General features: G+C 44.6%; 1 protein-coding gene across 10 annotated transcripts in view; it reads right to left on the bottom strand.

Annotated features, from left to right (window-relative positions):
* RBFOX2 (RNA binding fox-1 homolog 2) overlaps positions 1-22,743 on the bottom strand; it is a 171,480-nt gene that overhangs the window by 78,414 nt on the left and 70,323 nt on the right. Inside the window, exon 1 of one of the 10 annotated variants that reach the window (XM_030238505.2) lies at positions 18,678-18,844. The exons of 8 other annotated variants lie outside the window; for them this stretch is intronic. In XM_030238505.2, the coding sequence (XP_030094365.1) occupies positions 18,678-18,749 (72 nt within the window). In that variant the 5' untranslated portion in view covers positions 18,750-18,844. Of the gene's footprint in view, positions 1-8,200; positions 8,418-18,677; positions 18,845-22,743 lie in introns of those variants that run through there. One more of the 10 variants, XM_050970239.1, reaches the window with a different exon arrangement.

Genomic DNA, 22,743 nt, shown 5'->3' with positions numbered 1-22,743 from the left:
GATCTTTTTTAAGTTTAGATAGAGTCAAAACTACGCCTGTTGAAACTGAAATCCTTTCCCTTGCTGCCCTATTTATCTCAACCACATTTTATAAAGCAGGAAGGAACACACACAGAAAAAAACAAAAGCCTTTCATACTCCTGCTCTCTAATATTCCAAAGTACATTGCATAATTGTTCAGTTTTGATAACCTCCTTTCATATGATGCCATCGCAAAAATGAGAAAAGCTACAAAGAACAACAAATCAAATTAATGGTTTCACTCTTCACGGAGGGTACACTAGACAAAGGAGGACTAGTACTATCTAAGAAATCCAAACTCCTCTCCAAGGCATTTTTAAATCAATCTTTTAAAGTAATTTAAAGCAGGTTTGGCTATTATGGCTGGAGGGAGAGCATAGGCCTAGATAAGGAGCTTCAGTGAGACCCGATAGGTGAATGATGGTCTATGCACTGCGTAGGTCAAACTCTGATTATCTACATCTTGGCTAATCAAAAGCAATTATCTGAAAGTCAAATATGCCCCCCCAGTCAGATAACTCATGGAGACAGGACTTATATACAGCACACAGAAATCCTAAACTCCACAGGACCGCAACTGCAGCCACTATGAATTTTAAGCAGGATAACTGGGAGGACAGTTCAGAGGGTTTTAACCATACTCAAGACTCCCAGCCTGGGGGCAGACTTCAGAAGCTAGAAAGATACCCTTGCAATTACTTGGACATTTTTGGTGTATCCATGCACCCTCAGATTACAGGCTACTTGGAGTGCAATTCCAGTTAGGTATTTAGAGACTACTCAGGGTAAAAATCTCCATTGCAGGCAGGGCTGGTAAAGCCAGGCTGGTTACTTCCAATTGTAGGACCCAGTTTTCAGTTGTTAAAATTCCAAGATACCATTCAAATTGAAAATTTTTTCATGCTATCTGTAATTGACTTCAGAGTTGGTGACTTCTTTTGTTACTTAAGCCATAGCAATCAAACCCAAGAAAAAAGTAGGGGGCATATTTTGTCTTGTTTATGATTAAGAGAGGAGGAAACCACCACATATGTTTTGAAAAGTCTAAGAGAACTTATTATTTACAGAAAAATTTGCATTTCAGGAATCTATATTTAGATCACCAAGATCTGACCAACATTAAAACAAAAGTATGGAAAATTACAGTGCCTGTCTTACATTTAATCATTCTCCCAGTAAAGCTATATGCAATGGTCAAAAGGCTGAAGATAGAAAAGAAAGAAGTAACAGTATGCAAAACCTGCCTAAAATGAAATAATCAATCCCTTCTTTATATTTCTGGAAGAAAGAGCAAATGGTGGCAACAAGTTTTATGTTAGACACTAGGAAAGACTTAGCAATGCTCAGAAAGGCCAGCAGTGGCATTGCAAGTACTTTTAAGGCAGGTTAGTTGTCATCAGGAATAGTTTAGATACTGTTTATTCTAACAGGAAACAGAGATGCTCTTAAGGGTGGCTGGTAGTGCCGCTTGCACCCCATTTTCTGTGATTTTATGCTCTCATTTGGACATCATCCTCAGCTTCGCAGGAGATACTGGCCATGTCAGATCTAGGTCTGGAGATCACTGACAGCAGGGAAATGATCCACCTCCAGTACTTTGCACCATCTCCTTTGCAGGGATGATGTAACATCAAGGAGCAGTTACCCACCTCAAATCCAAAAAAACCAAGAAACACACCTGTAAGTACAGCAGGAGAAAATTAAATTGAGACAAGAAGCCTGAGCACTATCAGCACAGGCAGCGACAGGGAGCAAAGAAATAGAACAGACAAGTATGACTGCAATAGGAACAGAAAAGGCAAACTAAATGAGGAATGAAGGGAGTGGGTGGCGAGTTAAAAAAGCCTATGACAAGGAGACTGCAGTGAGGACAGGGAGCAGGAGGAGGAAAAAAAGCAAAGAATTAGCAGGTCTAAAAATCAGCTGAGAAGGAACTTAAGGGATCAAGGTAAAGTAGTAGTCTGCCAAAACAGGAGGGCACATAACTGGAGGGGAATGGAGACTGTGAGAGTATGGATATGATATGGCTTGTATGGGACAAGCTACTGACATGGGATCATGGGGAAAGGGTAAGAGGAAGAAGCATCCATCTGTCCTCCAATGATGAAGGGCAGAGGTGAGACAGGAGAGGTCACACAGGGGTGGAAGAGAGGGGAAAATGTGCATACCAGTGTACACCCCCAAAGCCTAAACCAGAGCCAATATTGCAAAACATCACCATTCCTCTGCTGTCAGCAAATATACAAAACCAACTGGCAAGCACAGATCAAGCTGGTCTGCACAGAAAATGACAACTAATTACATAGCCAGTCAAAGTGGCAGAGGTCTGTGGGCTGTAACTGGGATGGCCAACTCTGCCACTGATAACTTGCAGGGGTCATCATGGTGCCACATACACTGAAGCTGATGGGGACAGTAAGAGGGTTGTCTGTTTTTTCTTTTCTTTCTTGCAGAAAAAAAAAATAGCATACAAACGTGATTAAAGACTATCATAAATAGCCACAGAAATAAAGAGAACAAATGAGGGTTTCTTTCCCAACTTAAAATACAAAATGCCATGTAATTGAAATGCCTCCCCATTACCATCTTGATCATTCTCAATTCAGTTTAAGAATAATATTGCTTAATGAACAGTTTTGCAGAGAAAAGTAAAAGATCAGGTATTAAGTAAAGCACACTGTTGAACAGCATTTGTTCCATTTTCTTTTATGCAGGCAAAACAGAGTGTTTTTTCCAAAAGCTTCCAGTTGAGCATTAATTACTCTGGCTTCTATGAACCCTACAAAATCAGCCTGTATATCTCCTGCCCTCACTGGTCACAGCACAGCTTCCAACAGCCCAGCAAAAAGCCATCCTACATAGCAGAGGATCATGAGTGACTCTACAGGAACATAACAAAATATGTTTGGTAGGAAAATTAACATTTCTCTACTCTGATTCCAGAGAACACATCTGATAGAAAGAATACTGACTATATCCTTTAAAATAGTATCCTATTTAAAAGAAGACTAAGGCAAATTAACCATCTCCTCCCTGGTACTCAGACCTCCAAGGAATGCCTGTTAGTGAAGTCTGTGACTTGGCAGCTGGGAGGTAAGTACATTAAGGAACTCATTGCAAAGGGGTAGCCAATTGCACACACCATTCACTGGAAATGGATCTAAAACAGGAGCATTTTACCTGAAGCAGTCAGTAAGACCAGAATCCACGTCTAAAAAACATCATACACAGAGACATGCAATGCAGACCCCTTTTGCACTGGTGTCAGAATTTCACAGTAGAAGGCTGCTCAATACTAATTAAATGCAATGGAGCCATCATGAATTAATAACCTGGAGGGAAAGATGTTGCTGATTTCAAGAGCATCCCGCTTTTGCAACCTTGAACTTTTGTAATTTTTGGTAGCTCACTACAACCTCTTTACTGATCCAGATACTTCATAAATTAATAGTTCTTAAAATACAATTAAAATGGTATGTTAAATTTACACAGCCCTGACAATCAAATATCACAGACTACTTAGGCATCCTCATTTCTCAATTCCCGGGGATAACCACCTAGTCACCTGCAGAAGAAATGCACTAGGGAGCAGCGAGGTTATTTCTAGGACAGGGGCTCAAGGAAATGGCAGGGCTATATCAAGTTGCTTTTCTCCATCCTACCTAGGAAATGTTGAATAAAGCTTCTGCCATCCCAAGGCAGGTCTACAAGCACCTGCAGTAGTTCACTTCTACTCCAATGCATCTCAAAGTGCTCAGCACAGGAGGTAAAGAGAAAAAGACTAAAAAACACTCACCCGGTTTTGACAGGCCCACTGACTTTCAGGCCCTTAAGAGTAAGCCCTTCTCAACCAGCAGTTAAATCTCTAAGTAAAACAATAGTTACAGACACAACCCATAACCCCACCTCAAGCAACTATGTCTTAATATCAGGGAAAGTGAGATGCAGATTAATCTTTGCATTCCCAGGGGATAGTCTCCTGGAAAAGTGATTGGACAGGATTTCTCTCACACAAACTTCTGATGCTGACATCGTGTGTGGCAGCACTAAGGAGAAGCACTAAGATGTACAGTAGAAGGGAGTGAAAAACTAGGGGATAGGTATAGGCTGTGAGTCTGATCCCACGTAAACAAGCACCATTTCTCAAACAGCAAAGAAAGGGGAAGAGCAGAAGTCAACAGACAGAGAAGAGAGTGATTTCCTTCAGACAGCTCATGCAAGTTTTCAAGATAACACCAAAGTACAGAGCAAGCAGCAAGGACAACTGAACTGAAAGGAAAGAGACATGCAATCCTCAAAGCAGGGAAAAGGGACAGGGAAATAATGGTAGGTCCTAAGAGAAGTCCAAGAGGAAAAAAAGGGGGCCTTCTACCACACACAGATAAAGCTTTTCTTTCTTAATTTTTTCTTTTAAAGGAGCAGGGGAATTCTGCAGCATCCAGCTTGCCTGGAGGGGAACAGAACCTAAAGCAGCCGTAAGGGGATGGGAGGGGGGAGGCTGTTCTGGGACTCAAGTCTCCCTTGCAGACAGTTCAGACAAAGGAGGATGGTCTCCTATAATGGGATGCATTGTACATTTTTAGCTAGCACAAGGTGGCTGTCGTGACAGGGTTCCCCATCTCCTGTCTCCCCCCTTCAACTACACACCCCTGCATGATCCCAAAATGAAACACAAAGATCTGTTTTATCACACCATTACTGTAATGGGAAGTAGAGAAAGACAGGGAAAGGGAATGAGGCAGAGGAACGAAAAGGAGACAGAGCAGCCTTTAATGAGTCAGCCGCTGCTCTGATTTAAATAAGATCTCCATTTAAGGAGCACTGCAATTGTTGGATTTTCTTAATTTAAAAAAACAAATCACTGACTAAGCAAGCAACTTTTGGCTGCACAAGTTGTCTCACAGCTACACACAGGGTCTGGGAGGGAAAGGGTTATAGAAGGGGGAAGGGAAAGGGAAGAAAACCTCTGGAAAAAATGAGACTGCTTGCTGGTTCATTTTAACAAGGACATAAATTAGTCTCAAAGCCACAAACGCCATCACCTCCCTGAGCCCTAGGCAGAGTGTAGCAAGTCAAACACGTGCCAAGATAAACGGCACTGGCTGGAGCCTCCAAGGGGTTCTGGGGGGGACAAGAGGGGGCATGCTGGCAGGCAGGGCAGCAAAGATGCTTCAAATGGTGCCACAAAATGGAGACTGGTGATTCTACAGCTGCACAAAAGCAGACTTTCTGATGTTTCTGCTTACACCCACATCAAAAGCTGGGAACTGAAGACAGATAAAGAAGGAAAAAGGGGTGCTGAGGTCAGAAAATAGCAGTTCTCCAAGGTCTGGCTTTAATTACCACAAGCAGCCCTTCCTCCTCCTCCTCCTATCTTGGAAGAGGGCCCGCCAGCGGGCAGCAGCCCAGGTGAAAGGTTCCATTGCTAAGAGCAGGGAGGGGAACAGACAATGGTGGGGGGATTCATTACAAAGACACACACACACACACACACACACACACACACACACTCTCAGCACTGCCGGCTGCCACATGGGCTGGGGGGACCCCTTAAGGAGGCAGCACCTCCCTCCCCACTCCCTGTGATGCTCGACACCTTCCCCCTCTCCCAGCCCTGATGGGAAACAGATTTGGAGGAAAACGCCAGCAAGGCACTGGGCTGTCCAAGAAAGGGAGGGCTTTGTGCTCCACACAAGCCAGCAACCTCAGCATGCACCACACAGAGAAAAAGCCTTTTAGCATATAATGCCCATCCACAGAAGACTCTCTCTTTTATCTGCAATTAGTACATAATGTACTGGGCCTCGTTTAACACTCATTTTCACTGATTTAGGATTAAGGGGGATAAGGCTAAGGTACTATCTGTTAATGAGTCTGAGCTCTTACTCTCATTAGCAATTTTTGTTTCCTCTTTTTCAAGCACGTTTCTACTTTCCAGCATCTCCCATTTCTTTCCATCGCTGTTTCTAGTCTTGTCACTCCACACACTCATATTTATTCTGTTCTATCAGCTTGTCATGCCTATGCAGAAGCTCACCTCACAGATCTCCAAGGAAGAGAGCAAGCTTGCTCCTTACAATGCAAGAGAACTCAGACCAGGTAGGCAATGTTTTCTAGAGACTGAACTAAACAGAGCAAGACTGTAGCAATGCTGAATTCATTCAGTGGCAATTACCAACTAAACATCCAACAATATTTACTTTTCATAAATGAGACAGAGCCTCAAGGAAGCAAGTTCACACGTTTAAGTAATGGCACTCCACTGCTTCAAACAAAACTGCCAAATGAGAATAATGTGGCTGGGGATATTGTCTTGAATGTGCCACGCTCCTTCAGCCCCGCACTTTGCCAAACCTGCAGTGACTGCTAGGGACCAGCCTAGCAGCCAAATGATCCCCCTGAGAGAAGGCAGCACTCTGCTAGAGCCAAATTCACCTATGCTGTCTTCTTCAACTCTGTGCACAAGGGCTATCCATCGTTCATCTGGATCCCCAACTGAAACACAGTCCGAGTTCTCCTCTCCTACTGTTTTTTTAATATGCATCTTCTCCAGCATCTCAGCATGTAAATACACAATGCAAATCCTGAAAACCTATACTAAATAGTACATACTCTTAAGACAATCGTAATTCAAGGTCAAACAGTACAATAACACACAGTCTTGATACCTCCTTCCCCACATCAATAAATTAAGAGTTTCTGTGAAAGACAGATTTGCCTGGAGTCTATTAGGAATCCTAAACATTTAGATGAGTTTATACCCTCTCCTGTTTCAGCCAATGCTCCAGCAGAATCTCATCCTTCCCAGCTCTGCACATCCCCAAGCCTGGGTCCTGGTGACCCAGGCACCTTTCTGCACTGCACAGACATGGGCTCTGAGCGTGACAGCTGTGGCTGAAAGCACATTGCAACACAAGGCTGTGCAGAACAACTCTCTGAAATATGCACACCTGCAGCTTAAGGGCAAAACCTTCATCTGACCAGGCACACTCTGAGCACACAGCAAAACACAAATGGACGCTGACTGCAGAGACACAGCTTTTGAGCATCACTTGCTAAACTAAATATAGGTACAGAAAGCCCCACGAGATTTCTGCAGAGCTCTTCTGTCTCAGAACAGAAAGGCTTGGTCCAGATAAAAAGGGCTCTAATGGAAGGGACTAAACAGCAGAAGCAGAAGGTGGGGCTTGAAAAACTGGGAAGATACCTTTAGAGTGGACAGAGACCTGTTTTTCAGCCACTGACAATCAATGCGAGATGAGAGAGGGAAAGGGTCAAAGTGGGTGTCACTCCTCACAGCAGTTAGGCACCAATGAAAGAGATGCCCCTTGTAGTGGGACATGCAGGATCTCAGCAGCAGCTGGTGAAGGGGGCTTCAGACAGAGCTAAGGAAAGCCAAAAAGGCAGTATGCACCTATTCTAAAGATCTGCAAAGCTGTACAGAAAAAAAGCACTCATGAAACCCAGATTTGAAGAAAAGTTCTTTCTCAGAGTCCTTCCCTCCACCCCCTTTGGGAATATCCCCCCAAAGGTTTCCAGCTCTGCAAGGCACTGCGGGGACATTATATAATGCCTAACTCCAAAGGATTCCAGCTCCACGATGCCGCTTTCCTACTCCTCCCTCCCTTTGCCCGCTCCCTCCGGTGGCGAGTTGCGTATGCCATGCCAGGAAAAAAAAAAAAATCAAAATCCAAAAGCATACAGTAGCCTTAAAAGGCGAGCACTGTCCGACGAAAACCCTTTGCGGTGGATGCGCGATGGCCCTGGCAGCTGGGCGCGCTCCTCAGGAAACGTCAGCCGCTTTCCCCCGGGAAGACACGGGCAGCCCCACGCCTACAGTTACCTACAAGGGCTTCCCGACCCCCGCGGTGACTGGCAGCCGGATGGAGAAGCGGCGGGGAAGCCGTACACCTTCGGGATCGGCTGTTCCAAGGCGGGTTTAGCCTAACTCGAAGCAGGGGCAATCCGTGCCCCTCGCGCACCGCTCTCTCTAGAGGGCACTGCGAGGCTGCTCCGGGCAGGGGGACGGCAGGAACCCCTTCCCCAAAGCTCCCACCGCGGGTGCCGGCTCGGCGCGGCTCCCTCCCGCACCGCTCCGCATCGCGCCGGGCGCCCCGCTCCCCGCCCAGACAAAGCCGGGCGGGCAGCCGCTGGAGCCCGGCCCTCCCGCCACCCTTACCTGAGTTACCATTTTCTTTTTCTCCATAAACCAAAATGGGGGAGGCCGGCCGCACGGGAGAAGGAAAATTTACAGAAAAGAGAAAAAAATAAAACGAAATAAAAAAGCAGCAGCCCCGTGGAGGCGGGCGGCGGCTGCCTGCGCTGCGCTGCCTCGCCGGCGCGGTGCTCCCCGAGCCCTTTTTCCTCTCTTTCTTCTCCCGTGTTCCTCCCCTTCTTCCCCCTCCCTCCCTCCCTCCCCTCCCTGCCGCCCCCCCGGCTCAGCCAGATGGCTGCGGGAAGCACCGCCCCGAATGCCGAAGGTAATTAATGCGAGCCGGAGCCGGGGCCGCCCCCGCCGCGCCCCGCCTCGCCCCGCCCGGCCGGGCTCGGCACGGCCCGGCCAGCCCCCGCCCTGGCGAGGCGCTCCCTCGCCTGCCCGCCGGGACTCCCCACTGCTCCCCGGGAACCAGGAGGCTCGGCGAAGGCGCAAACGCGAGCTGGAAACAAAAGCGAAGGTGGTGGCCCCGTGCAGCGCCGGTCCCGGCCGGCAGAACCTCACGGCCGACCCGAGCTCCTCCGCACCTACCATTCCCAGCGCCCCAGGCCTCCCCCGCCTGGACCTCAGCAGGCGGCACAAAGCATCTCCCGGCTGGAGGATGCTGTAGAGATAGCTGTCAGCTTTGCACAGACCTCCCTTCTGCCACAAAAGGGAGAACGCGTGGGTTACACGGTGTGTTGGTTGAACCGGAAGCAGTATCCGTGCCAGGATCTGCATTTCTATCATCATAAAACCTGGAGACCGCTGGACTCCTTCCCAGCTTGCTTTTTTCCCTCCCATTTATCTTCAGCAAGCATCTGGCCCTGAGCACCTGAGCACGCCACGGTTGACAGCATCTGTTCTCTCAGCGACCCCGTAAAACAGAGTGATACACTGCTACCCCATTTGCCAGACGGGATATGAGATGCTCAGATTGATTTTTCCCAACACTGCACCCATGGAAACCCACAGACAGGGCTGAGCGTGGGTCTGTCAATCCCACAGTCAGACAAGAATACTGTACTGATGCTCCAGTGCTCATGATGCAAAGATAAAACCAGCTCAGGCAAGTTGTGCTTCTGATGTATCTCTTCTTGACACCTGGTACTCAAGAGACTCCCTAGGCTTTAGCTGCTTTTTTGCTAAATTATGGTGCAATAACACCTTGAATCCCCATGTGTTCCTTGCATGAATATGCCCAGTTATAATTTACATGAGGAAAAAAAAAAAAAGAAAAAAAAAGCCCAGTGGTTTTGCTTCATGGGCTTCTGCTACAGGACTGCTCTCCAGGCAGTCCATGCTGACCCACGATGTTTTTCAGTTCCCCAATTTCATTCGCTGCAAACTGACCTCTGACTCCCTCCCTTCTTCCTTTCCTTTCCTTTCCTTGCCCTTTCTCTCCTCATTCAGCAGGCCAGCAGGAGCATGTGTCACAAGCCAGTCTCTCCTCTGATATGAAAAGCAGGAGACCAAGATACCAGAAGCCCTTACATGCCACCAAGACACCAGAAGCCCTTACAGGCCACCAGCACATGGAGGCAGTAAGTCATGAGCCAGCCACCTAACACAACTAAACCGTGGTGTGGGATCCTCTGGGAGGGAGCCAGCCTCCATGGCTGCAGCCCACAGGTCTGAGTCAGAGTCCACGTTTTTCTGTGTTATCTAATCCTCTCTGGTAACTTGCAAGTTACAATATTTACATGCAATGTTGCAAAACCAGGGAAAGTAGTGGATTTGGTTTCTCCCCAGCCCCGCCATTACAAACCTGAGATTCTGGAGCACAGTTCTAGGTCAAATGTAAATTCCATTTAAAAACAGCAAAAACACAGTGACCTCCTTAAACCTTTGACATGACAAAGCACCAGCTTTCAGCATTGTGCATCTCATTCATCAGACCTCTGCAAATCACTCAGGAAAATCTCCTTATTCTCTCCACTTAAGTACTTTAACTGTTTTGTTCACTCGGTCTTGTCTGTGCCTCTCGTCTGAGGTAGCACCTTCTTGTCCAAGATCTAGGGCTGTAGCACAGACCTTCTGGACATCATCCCACTACTGTTAACCAGAATAGCACCATTTCTACTCCATTTTGGCCTTCACCTGAGGAACCTCCAGAAATACTTGCCATCAGAAAGAGTCTTCTAAGGAAAATGAGATGCCTAATGATGCACTGAGCCTTCCCTTGCACTGCCTCCCACCACCCAGTTGGTACATCTGCCTTGCTCATGTGCCAGCAGAGTGGGAATTCCCTTCAGTGTGATGTGCTGCTGGTATCCCTCTTTCATCTCCACTGTGGGCCAGAAAGCATCTCCCTCCCCATGCTTGGAATATATCATCTTTGCTCCTGTTGAGCAAGAGAAAACACCCAATTTTCAGTGGATGTGCTCAGGCAACAAGAAACACAAATCTGCAAGAGTTCCCACTGCTGCAAAACCAGCTGAAGTGAAAAACTGCTACAGAGCATCAAAAGCTTAAAACACAACATGCAAAACACGACCAGACATGGCAACACTTGAAATCTTGGCTGTCTCACTGGAGCCAAGGAGCAACGTCTGATAACGAACAAGGCCTAGAAAAAATTGGTGAATCTGTGCAATTCATCTTTTCTCACTGAGGCATGGGGGTTCAGATGTTGCACCATGGCCATGCAGAATAATCTGGTGAACTTCCACTTAGCTTCTCCTACATGAGAATCATGGAACCACTCCTGGATTTGCCATGACAGTTTACCACCCTCTACTAAGCAAAACCAAAATCCAAACTACAAATCTTGCTGCTGAAAAGAACAGAGAAGCATGAGCAGAGCTGAAGGCTGGAAGCCTGAAGAACACACAGCTCAGAGCCACAAGATCACCCCTTCCTACTTACTGCACTTATTCAAAAAGCAATGTACTCAGAACAGCTCTAGATGCCAATACCTATGTGTTCTTACGGTTTCTCACACATCACAGGCACATATGCATCAAAACTTTTATCACTCTGCTGTAGAAGTAACATTTTGAAATAACTATATACAAATTTAACCAGTCTGTCTCTGCAGTGCTAGGGCACACAATCCTCATCATGCCAGGCAAAGCTCCTTGCTCCCACCTGAGCACATCTGTGACACTTTTATATTCTCTTCTATGTTCGCACACATGTACATGATGGTTTCTGGTTAGCTCCTAACATTCAAACTCTAATGAAAAAGAAGCTGGAGAAGGATGTTTATGCAGCAGGCCAAAGGACAAGGCCACTGAAATCACACTGATGAGAGCACAGATGAAGAACTAACCTCTAATTTGACTAAATAGTCAACATGTACACTCTTAAATGTTTGGGTTAGTTTAACGCTTATAGAAATCATGGAACTAGGAAGAGGAGGAGTCCACAAACACTCTGCTTTCAGAAAGTTTCAGGATACACTGTCCTTTTTTTTTCTTTTTTTTGGCTGTATTATTTACCACCCTTTGCTACTAAGGGTGGAAAGCAAGCATAGTCTTCAATTTTAACATCCCATTACCTGCATTTCTGTGCTGGCTCAAGTTTAGATGGAGCAAACCTGCCAGCTGGACCAAGGCCAGAGGGAAGAAAAAGATAGTTTCAAGTGCAAAGAACCAATTTATCAGGAACAAATCTTAACAACCAAAAGACACACTTCTGCTGGTGGATTCTATTCATCTTGGTAATAAAACCCCTGATACAAGGTAACCCAACAAAATACTATTTAGTGGCTATCTGATGTATCTCACCGTAGATAATATTGAACTGCTAGTCTACACTTCACATTTTCTGGATAAACTTGGTGCTTGTAAGGACGTGGAGTGCTGACATTGAATAGCCAAGGACTGCCTAGAGAACATCATCTTTCACTTGGCTCCAAAAGTATTTGAGCCTGACCCACACAGCCTCTGTCTTCTCCAAGACTCCACACACTGGGCCAGCAAATGTCACGTGTGCTCCAAATATAGCCCCCTCCCCCAGCATAGGCTGCAATACAGAATTCACCCAGCCCCGAGCGCTACTCTCAAACCCACCCTTTTCCTTCACCCCACATATCCTCTGTGGACCTCCAAAAGCAAGAATGTGACAAATGAGATCTTGTTGGAGATTTTGGGGGTGATTTTGGAGGAGGAGAATAGGCAAGGAGCTGCTCTGGGTGGCTCAGCATCCCTGTGGGACAGGCTGCAGTCACACATACAGGTCACACGTGCCCCGATAACGCAGTGAGACACGCAGTGAGACACGCCAGTTAGCAGAGCACAGCACTGCTGTCAGTTCAACATCCCCTACAAACAAACAAGTGATCAAAGAAAAAGGCAAGAAATGTGAACCAGAATACACAAGTCTCAAACAAGACAAATCTTGGAGTTAAAAAGTATCAAATGGTACTGCTCAGGTGCAGGAGACTCAAAACTATCTGCAGAACCTCTGGACAGAGGCTGGGACCCAAGAAGCCCAGCTTGGAAGCAGCGTCCTTCTACAAAGCCAACATGTAAGCTCCAGTTTTGTCCAAACAACACAGAGAACAAAACTCCTTTAAGTCACCACTGTCCTTTCGCTTACCTGGACGACTGGGTATTGGTAATCCATACAATACACACCATACATAGCCAAAGATCCTCCAGCTAAAGGCCAAATGGACACAGGACTGGAAGCTTCAAATCCGAGTCTCCGTCTTTCAGCCTTGTGGGAAGGACTCTGGCAGCCCTGCGCAGTGCTTGGCTCGGGCCTCTGGGGCCACTCAGGTTGACACTAGCTCAGCTGAAAATAAAAAGGAGCTGCCTGGCTCGGCACAGCTCAGCCCCTCTCTTCTGGGATCCAGCAAGGCAGCGCTCAACCACAGGCGGCGGAGGCTCCTAAAATTAGAAATCCTCTACTGAAAACGGCCGTGCAAGCCTCGACTGAGCAGTGTCCTGCGATTCCCGGGCAGCAAACAGAGCAACTGCCAGGAAGAGGGGGACACAGGATCTTTGCAGCCACTGCTGCCAGGGATGGGAGGAAGCAAACAGCATTTAGGATTTGAAAAGAGCATATGTTCTGGGCTCTAGGTGCGTCAGAGGGAACACTCCCAATCCAGGACAGGGAAAAACATATGGGACTGTTCCTCCCCCACCACCATACCCTTCTTGCTGTCCTCTGCAGGGACAGGTGCTGGGATTAGCATAGCAAAACCCTTTGGTGTCAGGGAAGAAGGGAGGGAGAGGGGAGAAGCCACACTAATATCTCAAACTGAAGGGATCTCTTTCACAAGGGAGCGTGTGCCCGTATCATTTAACACTTCTCCCTCTCTCCCTCCTGAGCTGAGGCAAGCAGGGACAGCTGCCGGAACCGAGGCTGGCGGGGGGAGCTGGGCCCTGGAATGGCCCCCACTGCCCCAGCCTTGGGCCAGTGGGTTGTCCCCCTCAGCTGTTCCTGTCAAACTGGGGGCGGTGAGGGGGATTAACTCTGTCATATGGGGACGGTGAGCAGCAGGGAGAAGAGGGCAAGACTGGGCAGGGCCAGTTGTTGTGCCCATTTTAGGAAGCTCACCCTCCTCATTCCCAGGGACGAATCTGCTCCCTGACCGACAGGGACAGATGGGGAGCTGCTCGGCCAGCAGGCTCACCCCAGCAGCCTCACATGCCAGCCACGTTACCAGACATCCGAGGGCCCGCTGCTGATTCTTAGAACATACACCATGGCCAGGGGGAGCACCGAGGGGGCCTGACCTCCCACAACAAATTGCATGAGGTTTCACTCATCACTACAAAAAAACCACACCAAGATTTTTGTAGTGATGTGTGGACATTGGACCAAACCTAGGTTTTCAAAGAGTTAACAGCCTAAGCCCACAAAAGATTCCCACCTTCTTCCAAAGGATAGCAGGGAAAAAGCCCCTCCCTCTGAGGTTTCAAAAATAAACATGCTACAGTGATCAAACCCAAGAAGGGCTAGCCAAATTTCCCCCCCACACACCATTTTAAATGCATAAAGTCAGGGGGTTTTTGCATTTCTAATCTTTAACTTTTCTGTAGTGCTGCTGTGCACCACTAAACAGCCTCCCTCAGCCTAGCCTAGGGCAGCTGCCTTTCTATTGTCACTCTTCATTTCCTCCCCCTCAGAAAGAGTTAAACTTGATATTTACTTTTCTTCAGGAGTTAAAAATGTGGATCATTATCTAGTACAATTTGCATGTGCAAACCTTTCTCATTCAGGTAAGGGGTGCCTAATCCACAGCCCTCTGACCCACTCAGCCCAGCAGGACAGCTCTTGGCTCATCCTCTGCTCCCACTCCCCTTTCTTTCTGAGAGCCTCAGGAAAGGACAGCTATGACCTGGGTGAGTGCTCATAGCAGCTGTCGCCCACTCTCATCATCTTTCCTAGAGGCACAGGGCTGCTCCTTCCTTACAAAAGGAGCATGACCAATTTGGGGAGTTTAAAAGATTGACATTTTCTAAATCTTAAATAAACAAATAAGTTTCTATAGCCATTGTTTCTGTGTGAAGATTTGCACAGACAAAGAAATTAGTTGCCCATAAATGGGAAAGCAGCTATGTTTCTAGATCTCTTCACTGAGGAAAAAAGATGAGGCTCCCACAATGAACTTCCATCTCATTCTGCCTTTGGCCAATTTATTTCACCCCAAACAGACCCAAAACAGCTTTCTGAGGCTCACCATTATGCCCCTTCCTCCTCACCAGAGGGCTTCTTGGGTACCTCTCAGCACTCCCAGCCTGCCCTGCCTGGGGGGACAGATAGAATCTGGTTTCCTCTGAGTGACCAATACTTCTTTATTTCCTTCTCTTTTCTGTAACTACATGTTCAAAAGGTGCCTGCCCTTCATTCTTTTGCATAGCCCATTACTATGCACTCAAGCAATTTAGTATCTCCAATAAAATCTTTTCATGAAAAGGCATAATTTATACAAACCTGAAGACTTTTCCACAGCCTGTTTTTGCTACTTCAGATTACCGCCCCAGGTTTTAAAACCAAATTCCTAACTAAGTTAAAAACCTTACATTTATTTCACAATCCAGTTCTTGTCATTTCCAACCAGGCCTCAGGGGAATAAAACATTTCCAAATCCTAGTACAGATATTTTCCTCTCTATGAATACCCATCGAATGGGCAAAACAAAACAAGGAAGTGGAGCATCACCTAATCTCCTCCGCTGTTTTAACTACAGATCCAATAAAACTGCCATGCTTTAAAGCTTTTGATGCAAACTTAAACACTGTGACTTAACCAGCACTAAGATATTTGCAGGATACTTTGGTAAAAAAGCATCACACTTCTTGTGTCCCTCAGGTAATTAAATGACAAAAACTAGTTTTAAATTCATACGTGCCAAGGTGCACAGAGCAGGACTTTACTGACCAGTAATAAACTATTGAACTTTCTGCAAGACTGGCCACAGGGGCTGGTTTACTACTGCACACTGACTTGCAACAAATATTAGTCAAATATAAGAGGGTGCTGCACTCCATAATTTTGTTTTGGGATAACAGTCCAGCTACATTACCTACTATGCAACCTACTATGCCCACTATTACCTACATGCAACCTACTATGTCCATGCATTTCCAGTAACACAAGTTAGGTAAGGTAACTGCTATAAAATCATAGCCTTTTTTCTACAGATGCTTACATATATGAATAATTTTAAATTTATAGAAATATGAAGACTGGAAAAGATCTCCTGACACACAGAGTCAGATCAACTGCTATCATAGAACATCATCTTAACTTTTCATAACATTTATCACACTGTATCTTGGAGCTGGGTTTTACAGCTGCACTGCCCCAGCCAAAAGGCTGCTCTAGAGTATCTGGGATTTGTGTTCTCCAGCTCAATGCTATTCCTGAGCAATTTCTGTCTTTCCTTTGTTCTTGTGCCAGTACTGTCCTACAGCTTAGCTGTATTTTCTCCTTCCCTTACAATTAACCTTCCTCATGTATTCCCTCTCTAACCATCCAAACAAGCAGCTGTTCCAATCTTCTGTAACATGACAGGCTGGCTATTCCCCAATCTCTACAAACATGTTCTTGCACCTGATTGAGCCTGTGCTCATCTTTATTTTTAAAGACATCACCCAGAACACCATCAGTTCTGTTTCACATTTCCAGCACTAAACTGCATCTTCTCTAGGCTCATTAGTACTTTCCTCTGCAGCACCACATCAGATGCTGTAGAACCTGTCTATAGTAAGAGACATCATCCCACTATGTAAAACACACATTATCAAGGTAAGAAAACTGGTTATCTTAAAAACAGGCTGATAAGTCACAACTAGTTTTAATGGATTTGTGTTGCCTTTTATCACTCTTTATTTTTATCCAAGCCTTTAATTAATATTTGTGTGCCAGCATGTAGCCGAGGTTAGGTCTGTATTTACTCAGATCATTCCCCACCAGCAATAGCTCTGTTCCACTTCCTGCTCTCCAAACACATGACAGCACACCTATTTGACAGATTAAAACTTCTATCAGATCTGCAACTGCATGAACCAGTTCTTTCACTCTCAGGAATAGGCACTCACTTCCCCAGGCAACCCTGCTTCCCAGCCCAGCCTACCTGCACTAAGATCTTTGAAATGTCCAGTATGATTGCTTTTACGGTGGGTTCAGGCCCATTACCAATACTACCCTTGCTCCCAAGACCAACTCTACTTAAAACAACAAAGACTGGTTCAATTCTGTGACCATAAGAGCATCCTCATTAACTACCCTATTCTCAACACTAAGTGGCCCCACCTCCTCCCTTCTCTCTAATTGTATTTTGAGAAACTGTCACCCATTTCCTTAGCAACACTTTTAAGGTTTAATTCAGCCTGATTTTTGGCAGTTCTTATTTCATCCCTACTGATTTTAAAGGCACAGCAATCTCTGCTGATAAATTCTCTTTTGCAAATTTGCTTTTTTTTCACCTAACAGCCTTTATAAGGTTAGGCTAAAGTTTCTTCTTAGAGGATTTTCCCCTTCACATATACCATCACTAATTTGTATCCAAAGTACCTCTGAAAAAGAAATTAAAAAAACATTCCAACCAATCAAAAAAAAAAAAAAGCCCACCAACCCCAAACCACACCATTCAGGGCTGCACTGACATCATTAAATATATTGCTTCATGGATCAAAGCTTATATCATGATCATCCCATCCAAAGGTGGGGAGATGGAGGCTCCTAAACAGCTTGTTTTCCTGTAAAAGTCATAGCACCAATAATCCACTCACTTTGTCAACAACAGGTGATGATGCTACAATGACAAATCTTTTGATCTGATTAATATTAGCAGCATTTGTTCTCCAAGATGCGTCTGAGAAATTAAAGTTTCTCATACTAATATTTAACTCTCTTATGGTACAGGGAATAGTATAATTTTTGAGCCTCAAGTTTCTATCTGAATCCAATCCTATGAGGGATTACAGCAGACTCACAGTACTTCCTCTGGGACCTCTTTTACCATTCTTCCCCACATCAATTTGACCAGAAACAAATCCTACATTATCACTATTACTCTGCTTTCTTCTTTACAGTCTACTGCATACAATACAGCCTATCACCTTTTACATCTACCCTTTCTGAACTACACATAATCTTGAAAGCATGTTAAAGCCATGATTAATAATATTCTTGCAGATTTATATTATCCCTATAATATCCAGTTTCATGTTCTGCACCAGTAGCTCTGGTTCTTCTATTTATTATCTCAAATGCCAAGAGTCTACCAAAATAAAAATAAAAACATTAAAAAAAAGCCCCACCAAAAACCAAAACCACCACTCTGATGTTTGTGCACTTATTGATCACACAGCTCCCAACTCTCTAAATTATCACCCATCTAGTTACTGCTGATCTTTATTATTTTTTTAGTAACCTTTAATTTTGTTTTTTCCAGCTCCTACCTACCCATCACTCTTTCTAGAGATACTGTTTTACATGCCACTGTAGCAGCATTTACCTAATTTCCTCCTTTCTGTGTACTAAGTAAGGCATGGAGATTGCACAAGTTTTTCCCTGTGTTCTCAAAACTCAGTACTTTGCTTCACATGCACTGCTCTCTTTGATGTCTGGAGACAGAGGAATATTTCTGGGAAATGCAAGGACCACAGCCCTGGGCTTTACTTTGTCTGCTTTGTTCAGACTGTTTATAGCAAGCATGCTAAGTCACAATTACAAGTACAGCTATAAGAACATAATATAGCCATAGTCTCATGATGCTTAAAGTGCAGCCCCAGAAGTTCCAGACATTTAACACTCTTTTTTTTTTTTTTTTTTTTTAATTGCTACAAACTGTGGTACTGTGGGGACACAGTAATACAGCATGGAGTCTGAGATATTTCCATGATATATAACCATTACCCCACATTGATCTTTACTAAGGAATTACACCAACAGTTTCATTTTATGAACTACATTTATAAATCTTTTGCATAATTTTGTGGTCTCCAGACAAATTAATCCAAGCCTTATCTAGTTACTACCACTAAAGAGCTCTTACCTCTGCTGAATCTAACTCTTCATCGATAGAAGCCTGGCTGCTGCTCTTCCTCTCACCCACCAAAAATGGCATCTTTAACAATTAGCCAATCACTACATCTGCTAAACTGGGTCATCAGGGATCTGATGAGCAGCTTACAATATGTCTCTGCTTTTTAAAGACTGATGTAAATGTAGGAAACATGCCAGCAAGCAAGGATGCATTTTCTGGCTGGGTATGCACTGATTTCCATAGCAGCTAAACAGATCAAGCAGCTCAGCCAGTTCATACTAGTGTTAGACAAACAGCACCAAGATTACATCAACAGAGCTGCAAGAGATTCACATTTTGCACCAAAGCAGGTCCCATGCCCTGAGCACAAAGGTGGCTTGTGCTCACTCCCGATGAGAATTTAAACTGGAAAGTCCCCATTCCCCTCTCTAGGGCTACATTTATTGCTTGTTTGCTGGAATGGATATAATGTTTTTCAAAGAGCTGCATGATTTTCCTTTTTCTTCACAGATTTAATATCAGCAATGACTAGAAAACTTACTTATGGTCTAGATGTTATTCTGACCCTGGAATCATAAGAGATTCAACTGGGGAGGACATAAATGTAAGTAGAGCACGCACAGGAAAGCTCAATATTCAAAAATGGCACGCAGAAGCAAACATGACAACACATGGGTGACTGCAGAAACTGGATTTTTCTCACGTTTCAAAAACCTGCCAGTTTTACATAGATGTCCTGATCTCAAGAGCAAGAAGATTTGGTGATGGATCAGCTATGCAGGTGAGTGAATAACTCAGCACCCAGCCAGTGCCTTCTCTGCAAGTGAAACATACTAAGAAGGCAAATGTCATAGATCAGGAAAAAGATGCATTAAAGAAGAAATGAAACCAGCAGTTCAGGGGGATGTGGAGTAGCAGCAAAAGTGTGCTGGATTAGCATAATAAGGACATCACAGGAAAGAATCTGAATGGGTTGGTAAAGCCATTGGAGCCATTTCTTACCTGAAATCCTATCTGATTAGTAGTGCTACTGAATCCTCATATTCGTTAGGATTAATTGTCCAAAAACACATTAGCACAAATGAAATTACCAAAAATGCACTTTGAATCCAAGAAAAGTCCCCTGGCAAAAGTCCTAAGGAACCCAAAGCCAAAGAAAGGAGCAAAAATGTAAAGCAGCAAGGATTGCCCCATCATACCCGCTGCTTCTGCCAAAGAAATACTTCAGGCAGACAACAGAACTTCAGTCATTACACATCCAGTTCTCATGGGGAAAATGCACAATTAAAAAAAAAAAAACAGAGAGAGAAAAATTCTAAAGATACTACTTAATAAAACTGGAGCTCTGAAATACCTCCTGGTCATGTCTTTTCTCCTCCAAGTGCCACAGATCTCCCTTTTCCATCTTTTTCTGCCACATTCTCCATTTGCAAGGCAATTTACTTAAGAGTGACAGAGTTTGTTTGCATGCGCCACTACTACTCTAAACACTCTCCAACCAAGCTCCATAGTAGTACTGAAACTGATCTAAAGTGGCTTAACAGCAGAAACCACACACACGCCAAACTGTGGACATAAGATACCTGCATCCTGTTTCTGCCCTTGGGTGTTCACTGCATCATCTACACGTAGCTGTTAAATATTAATGGTTTGTCTAGACTGGAAAACTAGAACAGTTTTAAAAAACACTACAAATACACAACATAAGAGGAGAACAGGTCAGAAATAGAAGTCATTACTTCTCAACTACAGCTTATTTTCAAAGCCTCATCAAACTCTGTTTTAGGAGAGGACATGGAAAAAGAAGGCAGAACAATAATATGAAGTCAGTCTGCTAAAGGAGCATATTGCAAGACCTCTGTCTGCTGGACAATTGGCATTTTGTTTTGTTCAGCTTTCTTACAGCCATCCAGTAGAACTCCAGAAACCTATATACCAAAGAGGACTCATGAAATCACAAGCCTGGATCTTCTTCAACCAGAAACCAAACTCTTCCAATACCCAGCCTACACTGTCACAGCTGTCAAGAGAGACAGACAAAAACTCTTGACCCTAAAGTTAAGACTTCTGTAGGCAGAGTCTTCCTTAAGCTGGAAGTATAGATCCTGCCCAGATAACTTCAGCTGCCAGACAGGGACTCAAGTTAATTCAGGTGAGTTAGATTGCCCAAAGCCTACCTCTGAAATTACTACAAAGGAAAAATGTAAGGCAGTAATGACTATTCATCTGAAGTTTGAAAAATCCCCTGTCAAAAGACTGCGTTCCCAGAACTGAGATTTTATTCACAGCACTAACGAGCTGGCTCCCATCAAGGCAGCTTTAACAGAACAATTACTCACAAGAATCTATTAGTGATTAAGTTGCAAAATAAACCTGCCAGTAGTCTTGATACACCAGCAGCATATAGAAGACACAACTTCAGCTTTCCTTTCTACCCCAATCCAGTGCTTTACATGCATTACAGAACATGTTTCAATTATAAAATCTTGAGACATCTCCAAAATAACTGAATATAACATGCAGCAAGTCCAAAAGAAGCTTCTAAAGTGAGGGAGCCCACCAGGTGGGCTCCATCACCTTAGTTATCAGTATAACAGGGGGGAAAGAAAGTATACACAGACTTCCCAGAAAAAAAAAACCCTGTGTCCTAGGTCTGGGCCTTCTTTCAAGAGGAATTCTAAATACTTGGCACTGCTTTAGGAAGCAAACAAGTATACTTCTGGGCTAAGACACTTGGTAATGAAGGTGATCGTATCACAGCTTTCTTCAGGGACCACTTATATATGCACTGATCTTGGTAATGCTACATGTCCATCAAAATGCTTTTTGCTCATTACATGAGAAACAAAAAGGTGTTCAGATGTAGAATTTCAACATCAAAGAAGACAAGGAGTTTTCTCTTGATAGTTTAGACATTACATGACAGCCACACTGCCTTTGTATATTCCTTTGGGGGCAGTGGACAAAGAGGAAGCAAAAAGAATAGAGTGGAGGCAGTTTTCCTTCACTTCAGAAGCTGTTACAGAACCTCAGTCAGAGAAAATCTCCGCCCATTCTTCTGTGAGAGAATGTCACACCTGGTTTTTCACTTAACAAGCAGCAGCAGTTCAATTAGTTGATCCTTAAGGGGACAACAGGGAGATCCGAAAAAGAAAGATTTGACTCTTCTAGAAATAGAGCAGCTTATGTCTGAGCATTTCTTCAGATCTATGCTAAGCCTACAAAAATTAAGGTTAATTCCTTAATTAAAGAACCACCTTCCTAAGAATAAATATTATTAAAAGTCACCAGATGGTAGTATCAGACATACTCTCACCAAGTATTTTTAATTGAATGAATCACAAACTAGGGCTGGACCACACTGACAATTCCCGGGCAGTGTAAGCACAGTTCTGCCATTACCTCAGACCCACCAGAAAGCAGCCACGTGGGGCTGCTGCAAATGCCACATGCATTCCCCATCTATCCCAGCAAAGGGCTCATGGGATAAGCCACTTCCAACAACGGTTTGAGCCAACACATTCTACCCCGCCTTTGCCTGGGGTGAAGGGAGAACACGATCAACCATTGCAGAGCATTTCAGAACGTGGCTGTGCGTCTTACTCATCTAGCTGAGCACTTGCTTCCTAGCAGAGACGGTTTTGGTATGGACTTTCCTCCCCACCTCGCCTCCCAGCTTATCAAATTGCCTCCACGTGACAAACTAAAATAGAATAAGGTACTTGTTCCAAGTTAACGAGTGGCCACACAATAAATTATGCTAGTATGAACTTAAATTTATCCCTACTTTAGAGTGGTATGGCTTCCCAGCTACACAAACAAAAGCAGAATTTGGGGGAAAGGTTTTCTGGGACAGCGTTCTGCCGTTCCAATACATGAGCAAAGCATTCCCTGCCCAGCTTGGTGCAATAAGAATAGCAGAGCAGCTGCCCACATCTCATAACTGTGTAAGCAAGAGGCAAAACACATCAAAAATACTAAACAAAATTCTTAATTAAACCAAAGTAAGAGAGAAATAAACAGGCAGCACTGTCTATGTGCGATAGCTGAGTTTGAGACTGTATAACTGGCAGGA

This window comes from Serinus canaria, chromosome 1A (assembly GCF_022539315.1).
Source record: "Serinus canaria isolate serCan28SL12 chromosome 1A, serCan2020, whole genome shotgun sequence".
Taxonomy (NCBI): Eukaryota; Metazoa; Chordata; class Aves; order Passeriformes; family Fringillidae; genus Serinus; species Serinus canaria.
Note: the sequence above shows the minus strand (reverse complement) of the source record. Positions and strands in the feature narration are given on the sequence as shown.